The sequence below is a fragment of the Botryllus schlosseri genome, chromosome 2 (genome assembly GCF_051294905.1).
Source record: "Botryllus schlosseri isolate E-star chromosome 2, Bs_hap1, whole genome shotgun sequence".
Lineage (NCBI taxonomy): Eukaryota > Metazoa > Chordata > Ascidiacea > Stolidobranchia > Styelidae > Botryllus > Botryllus schlosseri.
In genome coordinates this window covers 29,766,818-29,787,328 of record NC_137237.1, presented here as the reverse complement: position 1 = coordinate 29,787,328, position 20,511 = coordinate 29,766,818, and the positions used below count along the sequence as shown (strand labels likewise).

The following is a 20,511-nucleotide window of genomic DNA, read 5'->3' as shown; positions in this document are numbered from 1 at the left end:
GCAAGCCGTTCAACGAGGCCGAAGAGACACGCTACCCTCAACTGGACCTAGAAGCAATGGCAATCGACTTCGGACTGCAACGTTTTCGCAATTACATTGCAGGGGGTCCGGAGGTCACAATCCTCACCGACCACAAACCCCTATTGGGTATATTCGGAAGCTCAAGGAAAGGCTCAATCAGAACAGACAGAATCAAGATGCGACACCAAGACATACCGTACAAAGTTGTGTGGAAGAAGGGTTCTGTGAACCCAGCGGACTACTTGTCAAGACACGCTGAATCTATAGAATCCGCTCCAAGGTCGTGGCTAAGAGAAGCCAACGAACTAGAGAGAACAGTGTATCTCTTACAGCATGCTCCTTACACTGAATCTGTAGTGATGGACCGTGTCATCGAAGAAACAAAGTCTGACAAGACACTGGCACGCCTCCGCAAATGCATACGAAAAGGATATATTCCAAAGAAGGACTCGTCGCTCGACATGTTCCGGAAATTCATCGATCAGATTACATTATCTAATGGCCTAATGCTCAAGCAAGATAAAATTATTCTACCCAAGGCTTTGTGGGAAGTAGCAATTGACAAAGCTCATCAGGGTGGGCACCCAGGTCTAACTAACCTGAAACGTCGTATACGAAGCCATTTTTGGATTCCAGAACTGAACAAATTGGCAGAAGACAAGATAAAAGCCTGCCAAGTTTGCCAACAGTTCACTCACGCCGGCACCAAGCAGCCGCAAAAGGTGATTTTACCTCCTACGAAGCCATGGCATGAGGTAAGCATTGATTTATTTGGACCAATGCCTGACAACCGCCATGCCGTAGTAGTACAAGACATCAGCACGAGATTTCCCGATGTGAAGATAGTGAAAAGCACATCAGCAAAACATGTCATTCCGGCTATAGCAAACACCAACAATCAGTTTGGGCAGCCTGACGCCCACCGAACGGACAATGGTCCGCCGTTTAACTCAAAGGACTTTGCTGATTTCTCGCAGCAACGTGGAATTAGACATAAAAAATCTTATCCACATCACCCACAGGCAAATCCTGTGGAAACATTCATGAAACCGCTTGGGAAAGCTATGAAAATAGCCCATGCGCAGCACCAGGACAAAGATAGGGCCCTACAAGATTTATTGGCAGGATACCGATCCACGCCACACATATCCACGGGTCAAGCACCAGGGGACCTCATGCTGAGAGGAGGGTATCAAAGACACTTCCCACGGAAAATACTAAGTGACCAGGAGCTACAAGCAGCGTTAGAAAGAGATCTCCAGATGAAAATATCCAGGCAAAATTCCATCAATGCCTCGAACAAAAGGCAAGATCGCGAACTCTCTATAGGACAAGAAGTCCTTTTACGAAACTTTGGTAGAACCAAATTTGAACCGATTTATGGACCGGAGATCTACAAAATCACCAAACTGCATGCAGATGGTGCAGAGGTCCTTCGCCTTTCAGATGGAAAAAAGTTTATCCGCCACCTAAACGATATAAAACTGCATTTTGGCGATATCGTGACTTCGAACCAAACTGCAAAGGTCTAACAGTTGATAGACTGGTGGGAACCACCTCCACAAAATGCTTTGACTGACCCGGTGGAAGAACCAGGTGCTGCACTGAACCCCATCCAGCCGGATGAACCGGAGAGTTCGCAGAACGAAGCACATGTGCCACAGTCGCGTACTGCTCTCGCACTAAGCAGACTGGCCGACTTCAACAGTCCTGGTTTCCTGGAAACCGCTGAACTCTAAGTCTCCATGCCCTTCGCAAAAGGGGGGAGTATTGATATGACTCATTTCGTTCGTTCATTTCGTTCCCGGCAATCGCCGCGCCCGCGTGCTGATCAACCAGCCATGACACATGATGAAGTGGGACTCAGCAGCACGGTCGTCGGCGCGCGTTAACATAGATCTTGTATCTGTTTTAATCGCAGTTGACGTTGGGGTTTATTAGTTCTAACTTAATAAATTATTGAACGGAGGTAACGTGTGCGTCATTCCACGGGATTTATTAGGTGGGAAATATTGACGCAAACATTCTTGTCTAGAAAGGAAAGAATACTTATAAATAAAAAGATGTTTGTTCCAGCTACAAGCACAGGAAATAATGTATCAAGACACAAGCGTAGTTACATTTCGGAACATATGTTTGCAACTACACCATATGGCTATTGAATGAATGAATATTGCATAAAATTTAACAGCCAAAGGTCAAATATATAAGAGAAAACACACTAACGAAAAAATTTAGATTTTGAAAATAGTAGGTTAAATGTTGCAGAAAGTTTGCAAATGTACGATTACAGATAGTTGGTCAACCATCACAGAGCAGGGAATAGCTCAGTGATGCCAAACAAATAACATCATACTACTTGTAAGTATTTTACCCCGAAAGATTGCAGGCTATTACATGATTGATTTCTACCCTAATGCATCACTCGAGTTATGATGCCTAATCAGGCCTATCCTACGATGCTCAACAAGGCATCAGCAGCCAAATGTAGCATTCACATTTATAAAATACTTCGGCCTAACTGCCAAATATTTGGGCCTACTTAAACAATGTGAATACTGCAAAGTAAATCCTACTGCATATGCAATTCACAGTATCTATGAATTGATGTAATCATAAAGATTACAGAATACATTAGTGTGGTGTTGGAAAATACTTGACGAAATTTGAATTAAAGAATCTGAATGATCAAAGGAATTAATATCATCTTCAAGACGTTTGATACGGATAATTCAACTTGAATTAAACACATCCATGGTATGAAACCAGTCGAGTTACACTTTACAAATGACAATTGCTTTGAACACGTGATATCCTGCCATGAGAGATTACAGTTACATTACATCATGATCACAACAGGCGGCTTCATTGTAGGGCATGTTTACTTAGTAAAGGAGAAACTGCCACAATATAGTATCCCACTGGATCCAGCCTACAAAGTTTTTGAGTGCATCAAGTGTATTAATCAAATGATGTGTTCCTAGGAAGTTAGCGAAATCTTCAAACAATCTCCAAATATTGGAACACCTGAGTGACAACATCAATATTACAACATGGTTTAAAGCTATAACTAGTAATAGCAGAGAGTCCACATAATTATCAGTGCACTAACAATGCTGTCTAGCATGTTTAAGTGCAGGCAATCCATTGAATCTATTAATAAGGAAGCCGTCAATTGGTAAGACAAATATTTAGACAGCACAACAAAGCTACTAGTCTAGTTCCACAGCACACCACTCAATAATAGATGCCTGAATATACGATTTACTGTATCTTTCCACTTGTAAAAGAAGAAAATAAATGCACTTCACCACAATTAATAATGATTATAGGAAAAACCTCTTACAGTTTGGCATTTGATTTATACTGAAATACTGAATTAATGATGTATAGTAAAACAGGAATATTAAATGGGAATATTAAAGGAACATTAAATCCTCACGTGGCTAGTAATTACGACTACCATCACTCATGTTTCAATAAAGAACACATGTGATTTCAAAATTTTGTATCAAAAGCTATTCATTACCTGATGACGTAATGTAGCAAAAGTAGAGCTATGGCTTTCCAAATCAAATCTCAGGTTTCTCAAGTGCACGGTGAAGCTACTTACTAACATTGGATAGAAAAATGAATCAAGTACTCGAAGCAAGACAATCACAGATTGGAATAATTTTAGTCCAGTTGTGTTACTTAAATTTGTCAATTCCCTCAAGTACTTAACGCGCTCCTTGCAATTAAAGGATTATTTCAGCAGAAGTGGTCAATGATTCAGTTGAGTACTTCTACAACAGGGTAAGAGAGGTGAAATTTCAAATAGTGCAAACATTCACCACATCCTCAAAAGAAATTCGACTGCAAACACTGAAGGCGGTAGGTTAATGTTACGGTGGGTGGATACTCTTACCAAGCAATGAGCATTCATAAAAAAATGTTATTCAATAGGCTTCTTCTCTTGCCAATAGGCCTATATTGTTATGCTGGTTTGAAACCATAAGACCAGCGGTTCTCAACCTTTTTTGACACGCGCCCCCCTTGGCGATGGTCGAAAAAATCGCGCCCCCCTGACTCCCCTTACATTTATCGTCATGTCAAAAAGAGCACATCATCTAATACAGAGGTGGGCAACCTTCTTGCTAATCATGGCCGCATTTCGATTACTTATGTAGCCTAGGGCCTCATTCCAGGGCATAATCGCAATGAACGCTCTGGACGCAAAGTACCTATGGTAAACTGTCCATATCCATTCCCTGTGAACTCGGGATTATTCTACTTTTCACAACGGCCTATTGTACGCACCAAAATCGCGAGTGGCAATGTTATGAATACTTGCTGGGAGTGCATATTGTCGCGTGGAGCGCGAAAAATTTTCAGAGCCACGTAGAATTGTTATTTCTTTAGTATTCCCATTCCTGCTCCAAGTAAGAAGGGCGCTACTGCATTAAAATCGAAAAATGAAGTCTTGTTGAATCGCGCGGAGTGCGAAAAAAATTTCAAGATTAAATAAAATCTCTTGAAAAGTCGGGAGTGAATTCGTAATTGCAATTTGCATGTCTTCGGCTGCCAAGAGCCAACACATACTAATTGAATTAGGCGTCGACAGCCGCACAAATTCCCTTCTACGGCCGCATGCGGCCGTACGAGCTGCCCACCCCTGATCTAATAGTATACATGAGGTATATCTTGCGCCAATTTTGAATCCGCATTCCAGTTGTTTAGTCTTTTACATTGCTGACAAACTTCCCCAAACTTGTTTAAAAATAACAAAAAAACATTGAATAGGACATCAATTAATTTCACGGTAGGTTGCACTGAGACTAATCCGATGCTGGTACTGACTACAGAGAGCATGGCGTCATTCTGTCCTGTCATGCTAAATTTGATCAGTTTTGGAAATGAATTAAATTGTGTTGATTTATAGCCAAATTGAGGGCAAAACCTGGCAACCTATATTGCATCTAAATATGTCTTAGGCAGTGCATGTCGCCAGCCATCAACAACAGCTACCTAGCGCACAGAGATTTAGGCAACTGCCAAAACTATAAAGTAATGAATGACTTGCACGTAGGAATTTCTCTAAATCTTCGAAGAATATCAAAAATTTGTTCAAATGAAGTTGAAGTCAGCCTATACTCCGTTGAGCGCGACTGCTGGAGTTTGAGTTTGGCAAGCTTTCTAGAATACGAATGAAGTTTAATCTTCTATAATCGTCTCTTCAGAATGGATGTGAAACACATGTTTAGGCACAATTTATACAGACATTGACGAAATTGACAAAAATTTCTCGCGCCCCCCAGGTTGAGAACCCCTGCATTAGACCAAACTATTCTAGTAGAAATACACAACTTTTTTCTTCAGCATTGGAAGTAGACAATGCTAATTATGTAAGTCAATCTACAGTTGATGTTAAAATATTCCGTTCCCAGCGACATTCACAATACCACCAGGTATGAAATTCAAAGATAAAGTTACCAATGCAGCATCAAAGTGGCTCTGTCAATTACAGTGCTCAAAATCCTTTCTCATACTCAGAGTAAAAGGTGATCTAAAAAGCAGTTATTTATATTGGACAAGATTTTTTAAAATGCGGGATTTAGATTTTCTACTTATATTGCTAATTACTAATTACCATGAATTCAAATACCAGCGTTGAAAAATCCTATACTTGATTTCATTTACACATAGCAAATGAGGAAATGATAATCATGTGGACTAAGGAAGACTAAATCTAGCAGCAAATATATGTAGCATTCTGAGCTCTGATGGAACAAAAGGACTATTAATCTTGGACCAAATTCCAATCAACTTCTTTGCATCATAAATCAAAGGTAAATCTACCATACCAATTTACTCTGGCCAGTGGTCATATGCAACTGCATTTGTTGATAATGGATTGTTGATTGATCTGCAACTTGCAGACTGCAAGTTATATAGCATAATGCACAACCACACATTGAGAAAGGTTTCTCATGATCCTCAACAATATTTTTATCAACAGATAGTATCACAACCAAAAAGTTAACAGTTACTGAATCATCCAGGACGGCATCGGCATCACAGAGATGGGCATAGTTTAGCTTTGAACTTGACTTGGATTTGAATAGTTTGACATTGAAACATGTTCATGACTGAATAGTCACAGGTGGCTTAGTCGATAGTCATAACACAATCGCATATAGGATAGATTATATAATCACATATGCAGGCCTGGTGTGTGCGTCGATTGAAACAAAGTAACCCATATTACATATAACCCAAGATATTAACTCCTGGGTAATGTTTCATTCAGGCAACATAGCATTCCCTTCAGTAAATATAACATGAACTACAACTACAATTAATACCCTCTAGGTGTAGCTGTGCCAATTTATATAGAATATCTGAATAACCAAGACACATATGTTACACCTGAGACCACATTCGGGCATACGGATAAATTCCACACATATATTGGATTTTAACCATGAACATACGGTACAGTTAGGGTGATACAGGGTCTATCTACACCAATCCGTAATTGTGATGATTTCTTTCATAAAAACCATATGTCTCATCTACGGAAATTTTAGCAAGTAAACAGTAATAGGCCTAATTTGGTTTTTTGATAATTGAAAGTAGCCCACAACAGAACTCGGGTGATTGCAAATTGTGAAACTACTTTGTTACCGTCTTTGACAACCACTAAATGGTACCAATAGGCTATGTAAGTGCTTCATTGGACTGTAGTACTTTCACAGTTCATTCAAGTACACTACAAGACTGTATGTATGTATTGTTCTATATCTGCAAATAAATCTAACCTTTTATAGATGGCGACGTCTGAATGGCTTTCACTTGATATTTGTGTATAGTATGAATGATACTTGGGTCACTCTGAAATCTTTGAGAGTTTTTACTCCAAAATAAAGCCGGCGACATGAGAAGGCAACCATATTCCGGAAACAATGGCTTGATGCTCTTCTTGGGCTTGATAACACTTTCCGAAACATGGTAGCATTGCTTCGATATGGAGTGATTCTCACTGCAATTGATTAAAATGAAAATGCATATAATGACATCAGCAGTTGTGCTAGTGCAGGAAATTGCATGGAAGTGTGAGCAGACTCAGGCCTACGTAAGTAGCCGTGACTGAGTTATTGTAATGCAGTTTCTTCTAATGAATACATTTATTACAATGCCTCGACATACAGGGTACTTTATCGATTCAACTACAATTTTAGCCATGTCATATATAGGCCTATCCAATGCCAAGATCAATAGTGCTGAGTTAAATGAGGCGTCAAAAGGAACCTTATAAGAAACTCGTTACGGTGATGGCAGGGCTTAGCAATAAAATTCGGTACTAACCTACACTACAAATAATAATTGTTCAATGCAGTTACCCTAAGGAAAATTTATTGTTATCAAAAAATTGTCTAAATATTCATCTGTAAATTTAGAAGATAGATATTCTATCGATTTTAGTGGTGTTTTGAAGTTCTCATTGCCCACTTAACCTCAGTTCAAGCGTAACAGACCAAGCCAAATCAGAAAGTCATTTTACGGGCCCGGGACCATTCAAAATCGGCACGTCTTCATAGGACATATAAGTATTTTACAGGCCGCAGGTCGCACACCGCTGCTGTTGATACTAGACAATCCAACAACAACTCACTCTTCTTCAAGATGAAAGTTTTCAATTTCTTCTAACAACGTGAATATTTTTGCAAGAGGCGCCTTCACGCCATCGAGAGACTCCGCCTCCTGCCACGGATGAACCACCGACTTGATGAGAAACTGTTGTATATACGCCACTTGCTTGTCGGCATGAAACTGGAAAAAAGAAACAAACAGTATTGAGCAAATGGTCATGAGTAGGGATAGTTAAAAGTAGTCAGTAATGTTGCGCTCAAGTACAGGTGGTCACTAGTCGGTAACAAAGTACTTCTACTTTTTGGAGTGGGCTTACTCAAGTATGTTATGCCAACATGTACTGCTCACTCAAGGGGATATGCTCACTTTTTTCACATTCACTTTTACCTGAGCATTTTCGATGCAAACTACTTACCATACTTTTTACATTGGGCGTTGTAAAGTACGAGTGGCACGGTCGAGCAGGGGCGTAGCCAGCCGAAAAAAACCGGGGGATATTTATTAAAACGGGGGATATTTTTTGAAAAGATGATATTCGTTATGCTAACCACTTTATTGCGGTTTAATACACACAAATGCCGATACAACAAGGGTAAGATAATCTCGTTTGTGTTTACGTCTTTATACACATGAACATTTGCCAGTTATCTTAAAATATAGCTCTATTATGCGCAGTCGCATGCTACAGTAACAAACGGAAGGCGCTTTTGACTTGCGCGCCACTATTTGCCGACAGAGAGTTTCATGCGCGCGGATCATGACTCAACGCAGCAGGTGATCGATGATCACCTCGCAAATCACAATGTATCAGATCAGATGGAAGTAGCAAACAAATTTCGATGACAGCGAGGTATCTTGAGCTTAATTACCAAAGCGAGGATGTAATCACGAAAGTGCGCGCAGATCGTATTACAGCATAGTGGAAGATCTCTCCATTTTGCGCTCAAAGACGAACACTCGAACAGTGAAGACACGCAAATGAATTATAGTCTGTTGCCGTTAGATACAAACAATCTGGAATAATTTTGTTTTAAATCAATATGATTTTTACTGTCTGCCAAGATGGTGTAGTATTTTTGGTGTGTGGAGATGGTAAAGACTAATTACCGCTCGAGCTTGTGCGATTGCATCACGTGAATAACAGTGGCCTGGCGCAGGCTTAGGCTCGCGATCAAAATGCATTCCTAAACGCGTTTGCGGTGTAGAAGTGACAATTGCGAATTGTCGAGGCCAATACTATAACTTCTGGTCATTACAATAGCACATCGAGTAGCACTATCACGCGCCGCGAGTCACAGAGCGGCCTAATTTTCCTAGCCTCCAATGTTTTACTACTGGCCAAGCGCGTTATAACAGGACAGTCAGCAGATGCGCCAGAGGCCTGAGACACGAAACGGCTGGAGATCTGGAAACCCACACCCAACAACCGAACTAAATGATCGCAAATTGGATCAATACATAATAGATTCCATACAGAACATTTGATTAGTACGATCTGTTTTGGTACTGGAGGGATCTGCTATCTCTAATGATACAAGCCTAGCGCGCATGTTCTAAACGTTTGTTGACAATAGACTGTCAAACACGAAAACCAACTCGCGCGGTATTTAAATTTAAATGCGAGTGTTACTGTTACTGTGACTTCTGGTTTTGTAACTGGATAATATCGTTCAGATGAGATGGTAGAGCCATGTGAGATGCGTTTTTCGGGCTTCCGTAGACGAGAGAACAATATGAGAAAAAGGCATCACCGCACTGCATTGTCTGATTGATCGAAGGCGTGATGATGCCGCGCGGCAATAAGGGGAATATCGAATTAGAACAAGCAATATTAGATCAATGGAAATATATGTAAGACGGGGGGTATTTCGAGCTTCGAAACGGGGGGTATCGGACACCGATTATCCCCCCCTGTCTACGCCACTGCGGTCGAGCACCTGTACAACTGTGACTGAATATATTTTTAAGAATTGCATTATTGTTAGTGTGATTAGACTTTTTGCAGAGACACAAAGTTGGATCTCTTAAAACGTGAAATTAGGCAACCTCTGATTGACTATGGTACGTAGAGTAACATGTCAAAGTCTCAAATCAAATTTACTACCTTCAGAGAGTAGGCTACTCATACGACTGTCAAATTTTTACTTCTACTTCAGGTACTTTAGGGATGTCTTAGAAATTGGAAACTACTTCTACCTGGACATGAAAAACTAAGGCTTTGGATTTGACTAATCAGACTTGAATGCTGTGTACAACATACTTGTTAAAACTTTAACACCCAAACTACAAAATCATGTCAGAGAAATAACGATACATGGGAGTAGGTATTGCAGTTCATTTGACCTTGCTTGTTTCAAGGAAACATGGATGTTGACAAGTGATCAGTTGACTACAGAAAGAAAGCATTTAGCCAGGCTGGAATATCGCACAGTGTGGGATTAATCATACAACATATACCCGACACATATTACAAAAAGGTGCCACCTCTAATAAATGTATCAATTTACTTACCCATATCGGCACTTCTTTTTTAGCATTGTATGGCAGATCTTTACCAACTGTGTACACCTTCCTGCTAAAACCATTTGATGTGATAAACTCTGTGGGTTCACTGCCAGGTAAAGGCAAATTCAGCAGAGGATAACTGCAATAAAAACACAGAATCAACGGCATTGCTTGGAGAACCAAGCGAAGTATGAGAGTAATTGGTTGAACCTACAACACACAGATATATACAACACGCAAAATACAAATGACGATCGAATAGAACAAATGCATAACCCTGGGCAGTCTATTACCGAACTAGGCACACAGGCCAACTGCAGCCTTGGAGGAGTCAATATTGAAAATAGAGCTTAAAATAGTCCACATATGTGATCTTCACAAATTCTCATTATGAAGTAAATCTTCTTAGTTTGCTGTAGGGAGTTGCACTATAGCAAGAATTGGGATATAACAGTAAGTAGGCCTACAGGTGAGGCAAGTTAGAATTATATACATATTGGTTGGCATATTGGTTTGGCCCCAATTTCACATTAGGTCATTATGACGTGATAGGTGTTCATCACGTCACAATGCGTCCATGACATTACTAAATACTAATTCATGAATTTTATCGCTACCCACGAAAACTTTTATACTGGCTACACATATGCGTACACTTGTGAAGTAGTTGAGTAGTGATATGTGTCACTTCCAGTGTTAAGCCGGGGCATATTTTTCTGCATTCGGCCCGCGCCAATGGAAGTTTGAAGGGGCTAGCATAAAGGATCACCTTAGCAATGCTTATATTATTCATAATAGATTTTCTTGATAGAACACATTTTAAAGGTGAAAATTATCAACAAGAGGAAAAAGTACATTTTACAATATAATATAAAGAAAAATAAACTTACCAGCAACAAAGAAACACGATCGCCGAAAAGAATATCATTATGATTGGATGGTTCGACATGAACATCCCATGGCGATAAAAGATCCGCTCGATCCGCGGTTGATATTCGAACGAAGCCATGCACTGCTAACCTTTCACAACCAAGCAGGTAGCTGGTAGTCACGAAACAGAAAACTTTTCCACTAGCAACCAATTTTTAATACTTGATATAATTACGATAATCATTTTATGTACATGCTTGGCATTGTGCTGGCGCTGTAAAACATAAGTTATTCTGCATGAATGGTATGAATTTATCGAGTATATATATGCCTCCCTTCTGAAGTTCTGATAAGTCATAATCAACATTGGCCTACTAATAAACTAGCTGATAAATGCTAATTCGAAAAACAGCAGCCTATCTTCAGGCTACATATTACGCAGATAATAAATATGACCATGACCATCCCTGACTAATATTCCTCCCTTGCATTTACCAGCATTGAAATTCAATGGCATTCCGTGATATGTCGGTGATATAGAAAAGTTGGAATTCGGATTGTTGGCTTATGCGCTACACCTGGTATACTGACCCCTTGGTATCCAGCAATTCGTTCATTAGTACGGTTTCAATAAGGAATACCAAGCGGGGCGCCAATCACAAAAATCAGAAACCACAATGGGTAAACCCCCTCCGTCTGAATTTGAATTTGCGTTTGACCCAGGTTACTGTGTACAATGTACTAGGATACTACCCTTACACTACCATACCCCTGCACCTGCACCTGTTCTACTTTTTCACCTCATGTAGCTCCAGTAAAAATACATAATATGTCTATAAATAACAGGGTATCAAAACGCGCATGCACGGTCATATATTAAGTGAAGTGATTTCCTCGATCGGAATCGTTAGCGCGTCCTCACTACTGACTGCAAACTAGCTAAAAATCGACAGTGCAGACGTAACAAGCCATCCTTCGTAAGCCAATCATAAGTATAGTTGTAATATACGAGAAAAATTATTCGCTATTTACATATCGACAGCACAATCGCCATGCGCGATCCCAATGCGTTAAATGCTTCGCCGTTGCGCTTCATTTGCTACTTAACGGATCAATTCTATCGGGAGCAAAGATCATATTACAACTACTGGCTCGAAGTTCACAACATCGAAGGCTGGCTCGAAGTTCACCACATGAGGCAAAGGTGCTGTTGGTTATGCCATTCTTTGGGTTATGCAAAGTCATCTACGACAATCCAACCTATTCTTATTGTATCGACCAAGTCATATAACATAGGCTTACCATACGTCCTCGCAACGATCGATTTTGCGGCTTCGTTCCTCTTCGCTGAGGCTTTATTCAGAATTGTTTTGGGGCAGCGACTGTAGGATTTCTGGCTCCAAAAGTTTTCTTCCAGAGCGCATAATTTACTGAATCTGGTCTTGATCGCAAGCTACTGTCGCACTGATTCGGAAATAAATATAAATGAGAATATATACACTGTAAATTGCTATAAGGGGTATCTAGGTATCCCTGATAGCTCAGGCTTACCATATTTTGGAAATCTAAAAAGAGGACATTTTTTCAGAAATTTGAGACTTGCAAAACCGGAGTAGAATTCTCAAAAACCGGTGAAATTTTCCCACTTTGTGACCGGTTGACTAAAACAACAACAAAAAACAAAAAAAAGGTCATCTTTCCGCTCGGAGCTCAATATAGCGTTTTTCGCTCCGTAATACCCTCCGGAGCGTCACTTATGTACTAAGTTACGGCATATCACTCGCAATTTGCTCTAAATCTGACCTAAATTTTCAAAAAAGAGGATAAAATCTCAAAAAAGACGACAAAAGGTCGTCCTCCGAGGACACTTTAAAAAAAGTCAAAAAAGAGGACGTATGGTAAGCCTATGATAGCTATGCTTGAACTATCGAATGTGACTGGAACGGCAACTCCCGTTTTCCATTGTTTAACTGCTTCTAGCAGTTTTGGTCATTCGCAACAATCTTACTGTCGTAGGTTAGATGCCATATTAGCACACTTTTAGATAGGCATAGGCTACTCGCCTTTGATAATGAAATTAAGTATCCTATAGTCAGTTAGGGGTGATCTTGAAACTTGCTACAGCGTTGGATGTTGATCCTACTACTATATATATCATTGTTTTGTGAGTATATTTATTTAAAACACGGATACTCGAAGAGAGACAATTTGGACACCTCCAGCAAGTACTTCAGCGGGGTTGGTTATCAGCACATTGGAATATACGCTGGATTTCTTGATTTAGTAGTAGCCTATATTGTTCGACAAAACATAGGCCTGTCACATTATCCCAAATAAAAGTGATTGTCCCAGAATTATGCAACCGAAAGCTATACTTTCAACCTGGTCAGGTAACTGAAAGTCACCCTCAGAGATGGGAAATGGCATGGTTATGAACATTCGCAGCACGATGATATGTTACAGATCACACTTTCTATTATTGACGCCGCGCACCAATTGTTTCATAGCAATGAGTCGAGTGAAAAACAACATTCTTGTGGGATTTGCAGTGTTAACCGAGCAAAATATTTAGTATAATTGTTGGAATTTGAATATCAAGGGCTAAAACTTATGTTTACGACTGTATGACTGTAATTCATGACCGTCCATTTACAGTTTCACAGCTATATCTCACAGAAATTTGAGTGAAATATAGGATCAGCTGTTTTTTCTGGGTTTATTTAGCGTCCATATATGGGTTTTTCCGAAATATCCCAGTTGCATACCTGAAACCTTGTTGCTTCATTCTGGCACTGCTGGTGTCTACGTCACAATTTTTCATCATGCGCTTCATGATATAAGAACACATGCGATGCTCACACAGTCTTGCTTCAGTTGGGATATTGCGATATGTTGAGCCTAACACCATGCCAACCGATTTGTTTCATTTGTATGTTTATGATTCACAAATGATCAGATAATGGGCCGTCTACAACGGTGGGCCTATAAAGCAGCGTGATAATTTCAGAGGTGGTCAGTAACGAAGTATTTCTACTTTTTCGAAATACTCAAGTAGTTTTCCTCTACTTCTGGTACTTACTCAAGTAGATCTGATTTTTGCTACTTCTACTTCTACTTCATAATATTTTGTGATCTACTTCCTTACTTAACGCTATTTTCAGTTTGTCAAATAGAAGTAGTTTAATCCTCCAATCAGGAAGATAGCCTGAGGGATTTCGGGGCTGTTTCAAAGGAGTATCAACATCTAATTTTCATAAACGTTGAGTAAAGACCAGAATTTTCAACGCGCTTCGCGCTCAGTGGATACGGAGTAACTAGCATGATTTCACAAAAGTATCGGTGAATATAATTTAGGTATAGCGGGTTGGCGTGGTTCCGTTCACTCCGCATTGTCGCCCTTCGCCCACATGAAATATTTCAGCACAGTATATATGGCTCATCATAACGTTTGAAACTGATGTTTCGCACTCTAGCGTTTACTTATCATATCGTAATCTAGCAGTCCATAGCGTGTCCTACTGGAAAAGTGGACTCCGACTTTTTTTTAGTTTCAGAACTGTTTTAGCATACCCCCTTTGAAACTTTCTGGACGAAAGACATGAAATAGGGGAGATGTGGTACCGATGGATCAAAAATTGGAAAATGATCGCTGGCCCCAAAATGTTCAGCCGAAAACAGCAGATCTTTTGCTGACTCAGCACTTTGATACAAGCTCTACCTATCGCGCACATATACATGAAAATCCGTCTTTTCAAAAAATATTTATGGACGTTTAAAATTTGTTGCTCGAACGTGTCATTGGTCCCTACCCGGTGGGTCCAATGGCACACGACCCGGGGACCTATGACACATATACCCCAAAAAACTCAGATGTGACAACTTTTCTAGCTCACTATTATAATCTAAGCTACAGCAAGCCAAAAGAGAATGTTTGATCGCAACCGTAAAAAAATAGAATAAATATTAACTCAAATGTTGTCATAAAATCACGTTTCGATTTAGGCTCGGACTTATAAATTTGAGGGTACATACATATTGCCCGAAAATCGACAGTGTGACTTCCAAATACCTCGTTATAGCGATAAAACATCATAGGCAATTATTACATAAAGATTTTCTGTACGTAGGCAAGTTTCATTTGTTTCATGATTAGTATGCTTGATTATTTTGCTTGATTTGGCTATTGTATCATCGGTCCCCACCCTACGAATTTTATACATGAATCGAAAAAAATTCCACTCAATGAAAGAAGTGAAAAAAATGATAGGTGCAATTAAATAGCCTGATACAAGCCCTACACTTCACAATAAAAATGATTGCTGGTTTGTTCGTGTTGAAGGTTACAAAGAAAAATGCATATGTCGATATAAATTTACTTTACACCCCCAAAACAAAAAAACATCTGTGAGAGACCCCATAGCTCGCGCACGTCGAATTTTTTTGTATGTAAGTAAAGATTTCTCCAGCATGCAATTGTAGACAAGTTCACTGAGTGTAATCATGGAATTATCATAGAGAATTTTCAAAGTATTTTCGGTCCCAGTGATCCATCGGTACCACATCTCCCCTACATTTTCCGCATATATGAGTAGTATTTATATTTCACTTTCAATTCCCAGTATCATATACTTTGAGTTCTTTTGTCTGGATAACATACATGTTGAAGTATAAAAGCAAGTGTAGGCCTAGTAATGCCTTTAATTTCCAGAAATAAAGCTACGCAATATGGCATTTTTACGATCCACCATATTTTTTATTCACGTTTAGTAATCGCGCAAAGTGTCTTCACCGTATCCTATACCAGTGGTTCTCAACCACCGGTCCGCGGACAGATACGAGCTGCCTCATCGTTAAACAGCACAGTTTGCGCGATCATTCATTTTCGATTCATTCATTTTGTGGAGGGCCATAACTTGGGCCCCAAACGACCCAATTGAAGAGGGCCGAGCTTGAAAAAGGCCCAAAATTATATTTTGGAAATGAACATAAATCATAGCGTATTTTATTTTGAAACTTTTTCCAACCTTTTTCAATTTCTTTTTTCGCCTTGCGCGATTTAGTGTCACTAAATGTCTTGCTTATTAGGTACCCTTCTCCGAGAAATACGCATGATTTCTAGAAATAAGAATTTCAGCGTCAGCCATTACCGCGCCACGACGTACATAATGAAGTTTGGGCTAGCATGGGACTCCGAAAGGTGTGCCATATATTTGGTAGCGAGAAAATTGATTCAGTCAAAAATGATTGAGAATGTTCGCTATTTGCGCGATTAAGCTACATAAACGCTCTGCTTACACTGAGTAGAATGAATGTGCTCACAAGTACAGATGAAAACATCCACCCAACAATAGGGTGTGGGGGCGAAGCCCCCGGAAGGCTGGTTTACGTGTGGGGGCACAAGACCAACGTTTTTGGGGTGGGCAGACGAAGTGCTTTTTCGGCCCGGATTTGCGGGTGGCCCGTATAGCTGCTGTAAGGTGTTTTCTTGCGGCACGCATTGTATTCGTAGTTGCCAGAGTAGCCTGCGCATGGTGACAGTGGGCAATGAACAAGCCATAGCACGACAGGGTGCTTGGTTCGACTCTGAAACGCTTCCCCTCTCGATATTTTCAAAGAGAAGAATATTATTCGAGTTGACGTGGTCGGTTAAATCTCCGGCCTTCGGCGCGAAAGACTGTAAACGACTCTCGGCGGTAGCACGTTTATCTAGTCAAGGCAATTTTACCTCGACTCAGCAGACTCACTACCATGAAATCACATGGATGCCATCATGAAGATAATCAATTACGATCAAAACCCTCTAAATGCCACTCTCTAGCACCAAATATTTGCAAAAAAACTGTTGCATACTTTACATTTTGCCTTCATTTCAATTTTGAAAGTTGACCAGTCCGCCAGACATTTTTTGAAATTTTACCGGTCCGCGAGATGAAGAAGGTTGAGAACCACTGTCCTATACTACTTCTCCGTATTGCTTTTCGACTAAACTATGGGCCTTATAATATGGGGGAGGCGTCATGCCATGTTATTTTCTAAAGCGTACTGTTCGAATAAACAGAGGATTGGCTTCGCATTTCCATATCAATACTATCATTTTCATCCCATGATGCGGACAAATGCTTATGCTGTCAAAAATTGAATACCTCCTGGTATGCATCAATATGAATCAAGCTCGGCACCTTTCGCATAGCTCAATTTGCACCTTTTGACAATCCATGCAAACGAATTACGATCGTTTACACAACTACTTACTTACTTGAGTAGATTTAAAGTCAATCAATTCTACTTCTACTTCAAGTAGTTTTAGGTAGCTTATGGAAGAAGTACTTCTACTCGTACTTGAGCAGATTTTTTTCGTTGCTACTTCTACTTAAGTAGCTTTCTTGACTACTTTGACCACCTCTGGTTAAATTTGAGCTCACTGATGATTGGTGGTCATGAGCAGTAGGGCGATTTTTTGACATGTAAAAAAAATCAAAATTAGGTCAAAATTGTAGCGTTAGGTCAAAAAATTTCATTTTTTTTTTCATTTTTTGACCTATCGCTACAATTTTTACCTAATTTTGACTTTTTTTTACATGTCAAAAAATCGCACCACTAATGACCAATCATTGGTGGGCTCAAAATTAACACGCTCTCCGACGCTGTTAAATATTAGATACTGTCCCGTGCTAACATTTTCAGAAATTTCAATTCATTGGTAAGTATGCTAAGAAAATGAGTGATGTTGCGAGACAGAAAAAGTGTCGTAATGGCCTGAAATGTCACCAAGTGCACTTACAAGGATTACTTTGTTATGGCGTTTGGATATCAAGATCAACGCCGGGGACCGCAAACGTTCCGCTAGCGTTATAGGCTAAAACTTCAAGATAGTTGGGATGCTCACATTATGACTGATTACTGCGCCAGCTGCCTATTGCGAATCTGCTGTTCCCATCAAAATCGTACAAGAGGACTTTCCTGCAGATGAATATAGGCTAATTTGAGTTAATAACAGGAGTTACATCTAAGAACTTCAATAATGTCCATCCCGATATTGATTTATTTCTACGAGAAGATTTGAATGCGGTTTATTGGTAAACAAAAATATTGCTTGCTTGTCTATTTCGTCTGTGTTTACAATTGTGTTTTACATTTCTCACATCCCCGTGGTTGAGTACAGATGGACCTACTAAAACAGCGGTTCCCAACCGGGGGGAAATTCCCCCCTTGGGGGGAATTTTGAAATTTTTAGAGGGGAATCTGGCTTAAATTTTTTAGGGGTAATCTGGCTTTATGGCATTTTATCGGAAGATAGGCCTACACTGGGTTCACGAGGTTTTTAGATTTTATGGTATAAAATTGTTAAGTAGAAATCAGTTCTTACGAATTGTATGTTTCTTTGGCGGATTTCAAGCTAGGTGTATATGTTTAAATGCCTTCCGTAGATATTACACCTCATGATAAAGTGAGGCTCACGAGACGATTTCGTTGGGCCCTCGACAGCCTCTCGACCAAACTACTACTAAGCAGGAAAACGTCAAGTCGAATTCAGCAAGAAGGCCGCTAGTGAAATTGTTTATCTTTTTAAGCCAACATATGAGCTAACGTGAAAAACATACCAAATTCATCGATTCAACTCAAGTCCATAGCAAGCGGACTTGTTGATTTATTTTTCGTCAGCGGCTATACATGACCGGTCAAATTTAACTGATGTATACTTTACCAAGGTTTAGTGCGTCCGCATTCGACATAGTTTGGACATATTTGAATTTGTTTGGCCATTAATTGCTCAGTCAACAAATGGTTGCGCGTTAAAAAGCACATTTTTTAGTCACCGTCAACTTTTTCATAGGGGGGAATTTTCGTTCAAATATCGGCCAAGGGGGGCACGAGACGAAAAAGGTTGGGAACCACTGTACTAAAACATTTAATATATAGACTGTTCGGATAGAATGCGACCTAGGCTGAATAAAATTTCAAAAAAAAATAAAAACAAAAACGTCCAAATTAGGTGATATCTGGAAAACAGCCAATCTGCAGAAACCAATGCCATTTTCGAGCCCAGCGCTCCCGATTTACCCTAAAATCGTTCTCACCTACCATGATGAAATTTTTTGTTGGCCAGTGTGAGCTTCTGGCGGACCCGTTGGTATAATGACTACGTTACAAGATGTTATGTCGTGTTAGTTATACTTCTGCTATGTCAGAATATATTGAATTCGTCCAAGCGTACTAAATTGATATTTCTTCACTAGCAAATAATTTTTCCCTGAGGAATGGCATTTATCTTGTGGGGTTCAGATGTCAGGACAGGAACATTCGGCTCCAGCAATTTGGCACATATGAACAATTAAACATGTATCGATGTATGTATAGGCCTATATTATATATCGAAGTTTTTGGTCAGCATATAGGGCATAGGCCAAGGTTTTTTTCGCTGCCGATCGTACTGGCACACTCGGAGTCAAATGTTACATAGCCTAAAACTTTATATGTCTCGGTGCGTCGTGGCGCAGTAATAGCCAACGCCGAAATGCCCATTTCTTAAAATCATGAGTATTTTTTCTCGCGGAAGGGTGCCCAATAACAAAATATATGGTCATTTTAGAAAAGTTGCATAAAGTCCCCCCAAAAAAAACTCTTTTCGCGGAATTATTTTGGGCCCCCTCCGAACTCGGGCGCCGCCCAATTAGGGGGTTTGTCGTGCGTCAGATACGGTCTGATTGTATATAATGTTCCCTCTGAGCTGCGCGTCTGCGCACGCACTGCTATCAAAGTCTGCGAGCACGGAAAAATTTAACCAAAATCTTCGAAAAAGAGGGAAAATTCTAAAAAAAAGAACATTTAGGCATCATCCGAAGACACTTTCAATAAAGTCAAAAAAGAGGACAAATCCACTTAAAAGAGGACGCATGATAACCCTACTATTATACCAAGATATAGATATATTCCGTTATAAGTTACTCGACGACTTCGACAACGAAATTACTATAGGCCTACTCTATATTTCAACTTTGAGCTCGAAACTGAAAAGTGAACACTATGACTTGTACTTGTACTTGACGCAGTGATGATATAAGGTTTCTCAGGGCTCCTCCTTCCCTGTGTCGCTGTTCTTTCACGGCATCTTAAAAAAAATTCGAAGAATAGCACGAAGAAGGACGAATACAATAAGGAATAGAATGAAAAGAGTGATGATGAACAATCAACAGGTAAACAGCCGGAAAGGGTCAAAATCAGACACTCTTACTTCGGGCATTCATTCCAGAGTTCCCAAACGCGAGAAAAATTTCATTTCTTTATAAATGAGATTAGAATCTAATTATCTTTTGCAGGTTTTTAGAATTTTGATTAGAAGTAAACTTATAGCTACACGATTTCTTCAAATTAGATTAGAATTAGAATTATAGCTCCACATGTTTTACCGAATTATATTAAAATTAGAATAACTGAATTCGTCAAAACTTAGAATGTGAATGAAGCTCCGTTCATATCAAATAT

General features: G+C 39.8%; 2 protein-coding genes and 1 long non-coding RNA gene across 4 annotated transcripts in view; 2 read left to right on the top strand and 1 right to left on the bottom strand.

Moving 5' to 3' along the window:
* LOC145457855 (uncharacterized) overlaps positions 1-20,511 on the top strand; it is a 383,081-nt gene that overhangs the window by 104,397 nt on the left and 258,173 nt on the right. The window lies entirely within an intron of this gene.
* The window catches only part of LOC145457511 (sterol regulatory element-binding protein cleavage-activating protein-like), a 94,403-nt gene that overhangs the window by 37,051 nt on the left and 36,841 nt on the right, over positions 1-20,511 (bottom strand). The window contains exons 2-5 of the mRNA XM_080335732.1: positions 11,049-11,302; positions 10,165-10,297; positions 7,676-7,833; positions 6,822-7,042 (exon numbers count right to left, since the gene is read on the bottom strand). Of these exons, the coding sequence (XP_080191858.1) occupies positions 6,822-7,042; positions 7,676-7,833; positions 10,165-10,297; positions 11,049-11,167 (631 nt within the window). The 5' untranslated portion in view covers positions 11,168-11,302. The remainder of the gene's footprint in view (positions 1-6,821; positions 7,043-7,675; positions 7,834-10,164; positions 10,298-11,048; positions 11,303-20,511) is intronic.
* Positions 1-20,511, top strand: part of LOC145457620 (putative ATP-dependent RNA helicase DDX17) — a 169,169-nt gene that overhangs the window by 131,487 nt on the left and 17,171 nt on the right. The gene's annotated exons all lie outside the window — the stretch shown is intronic.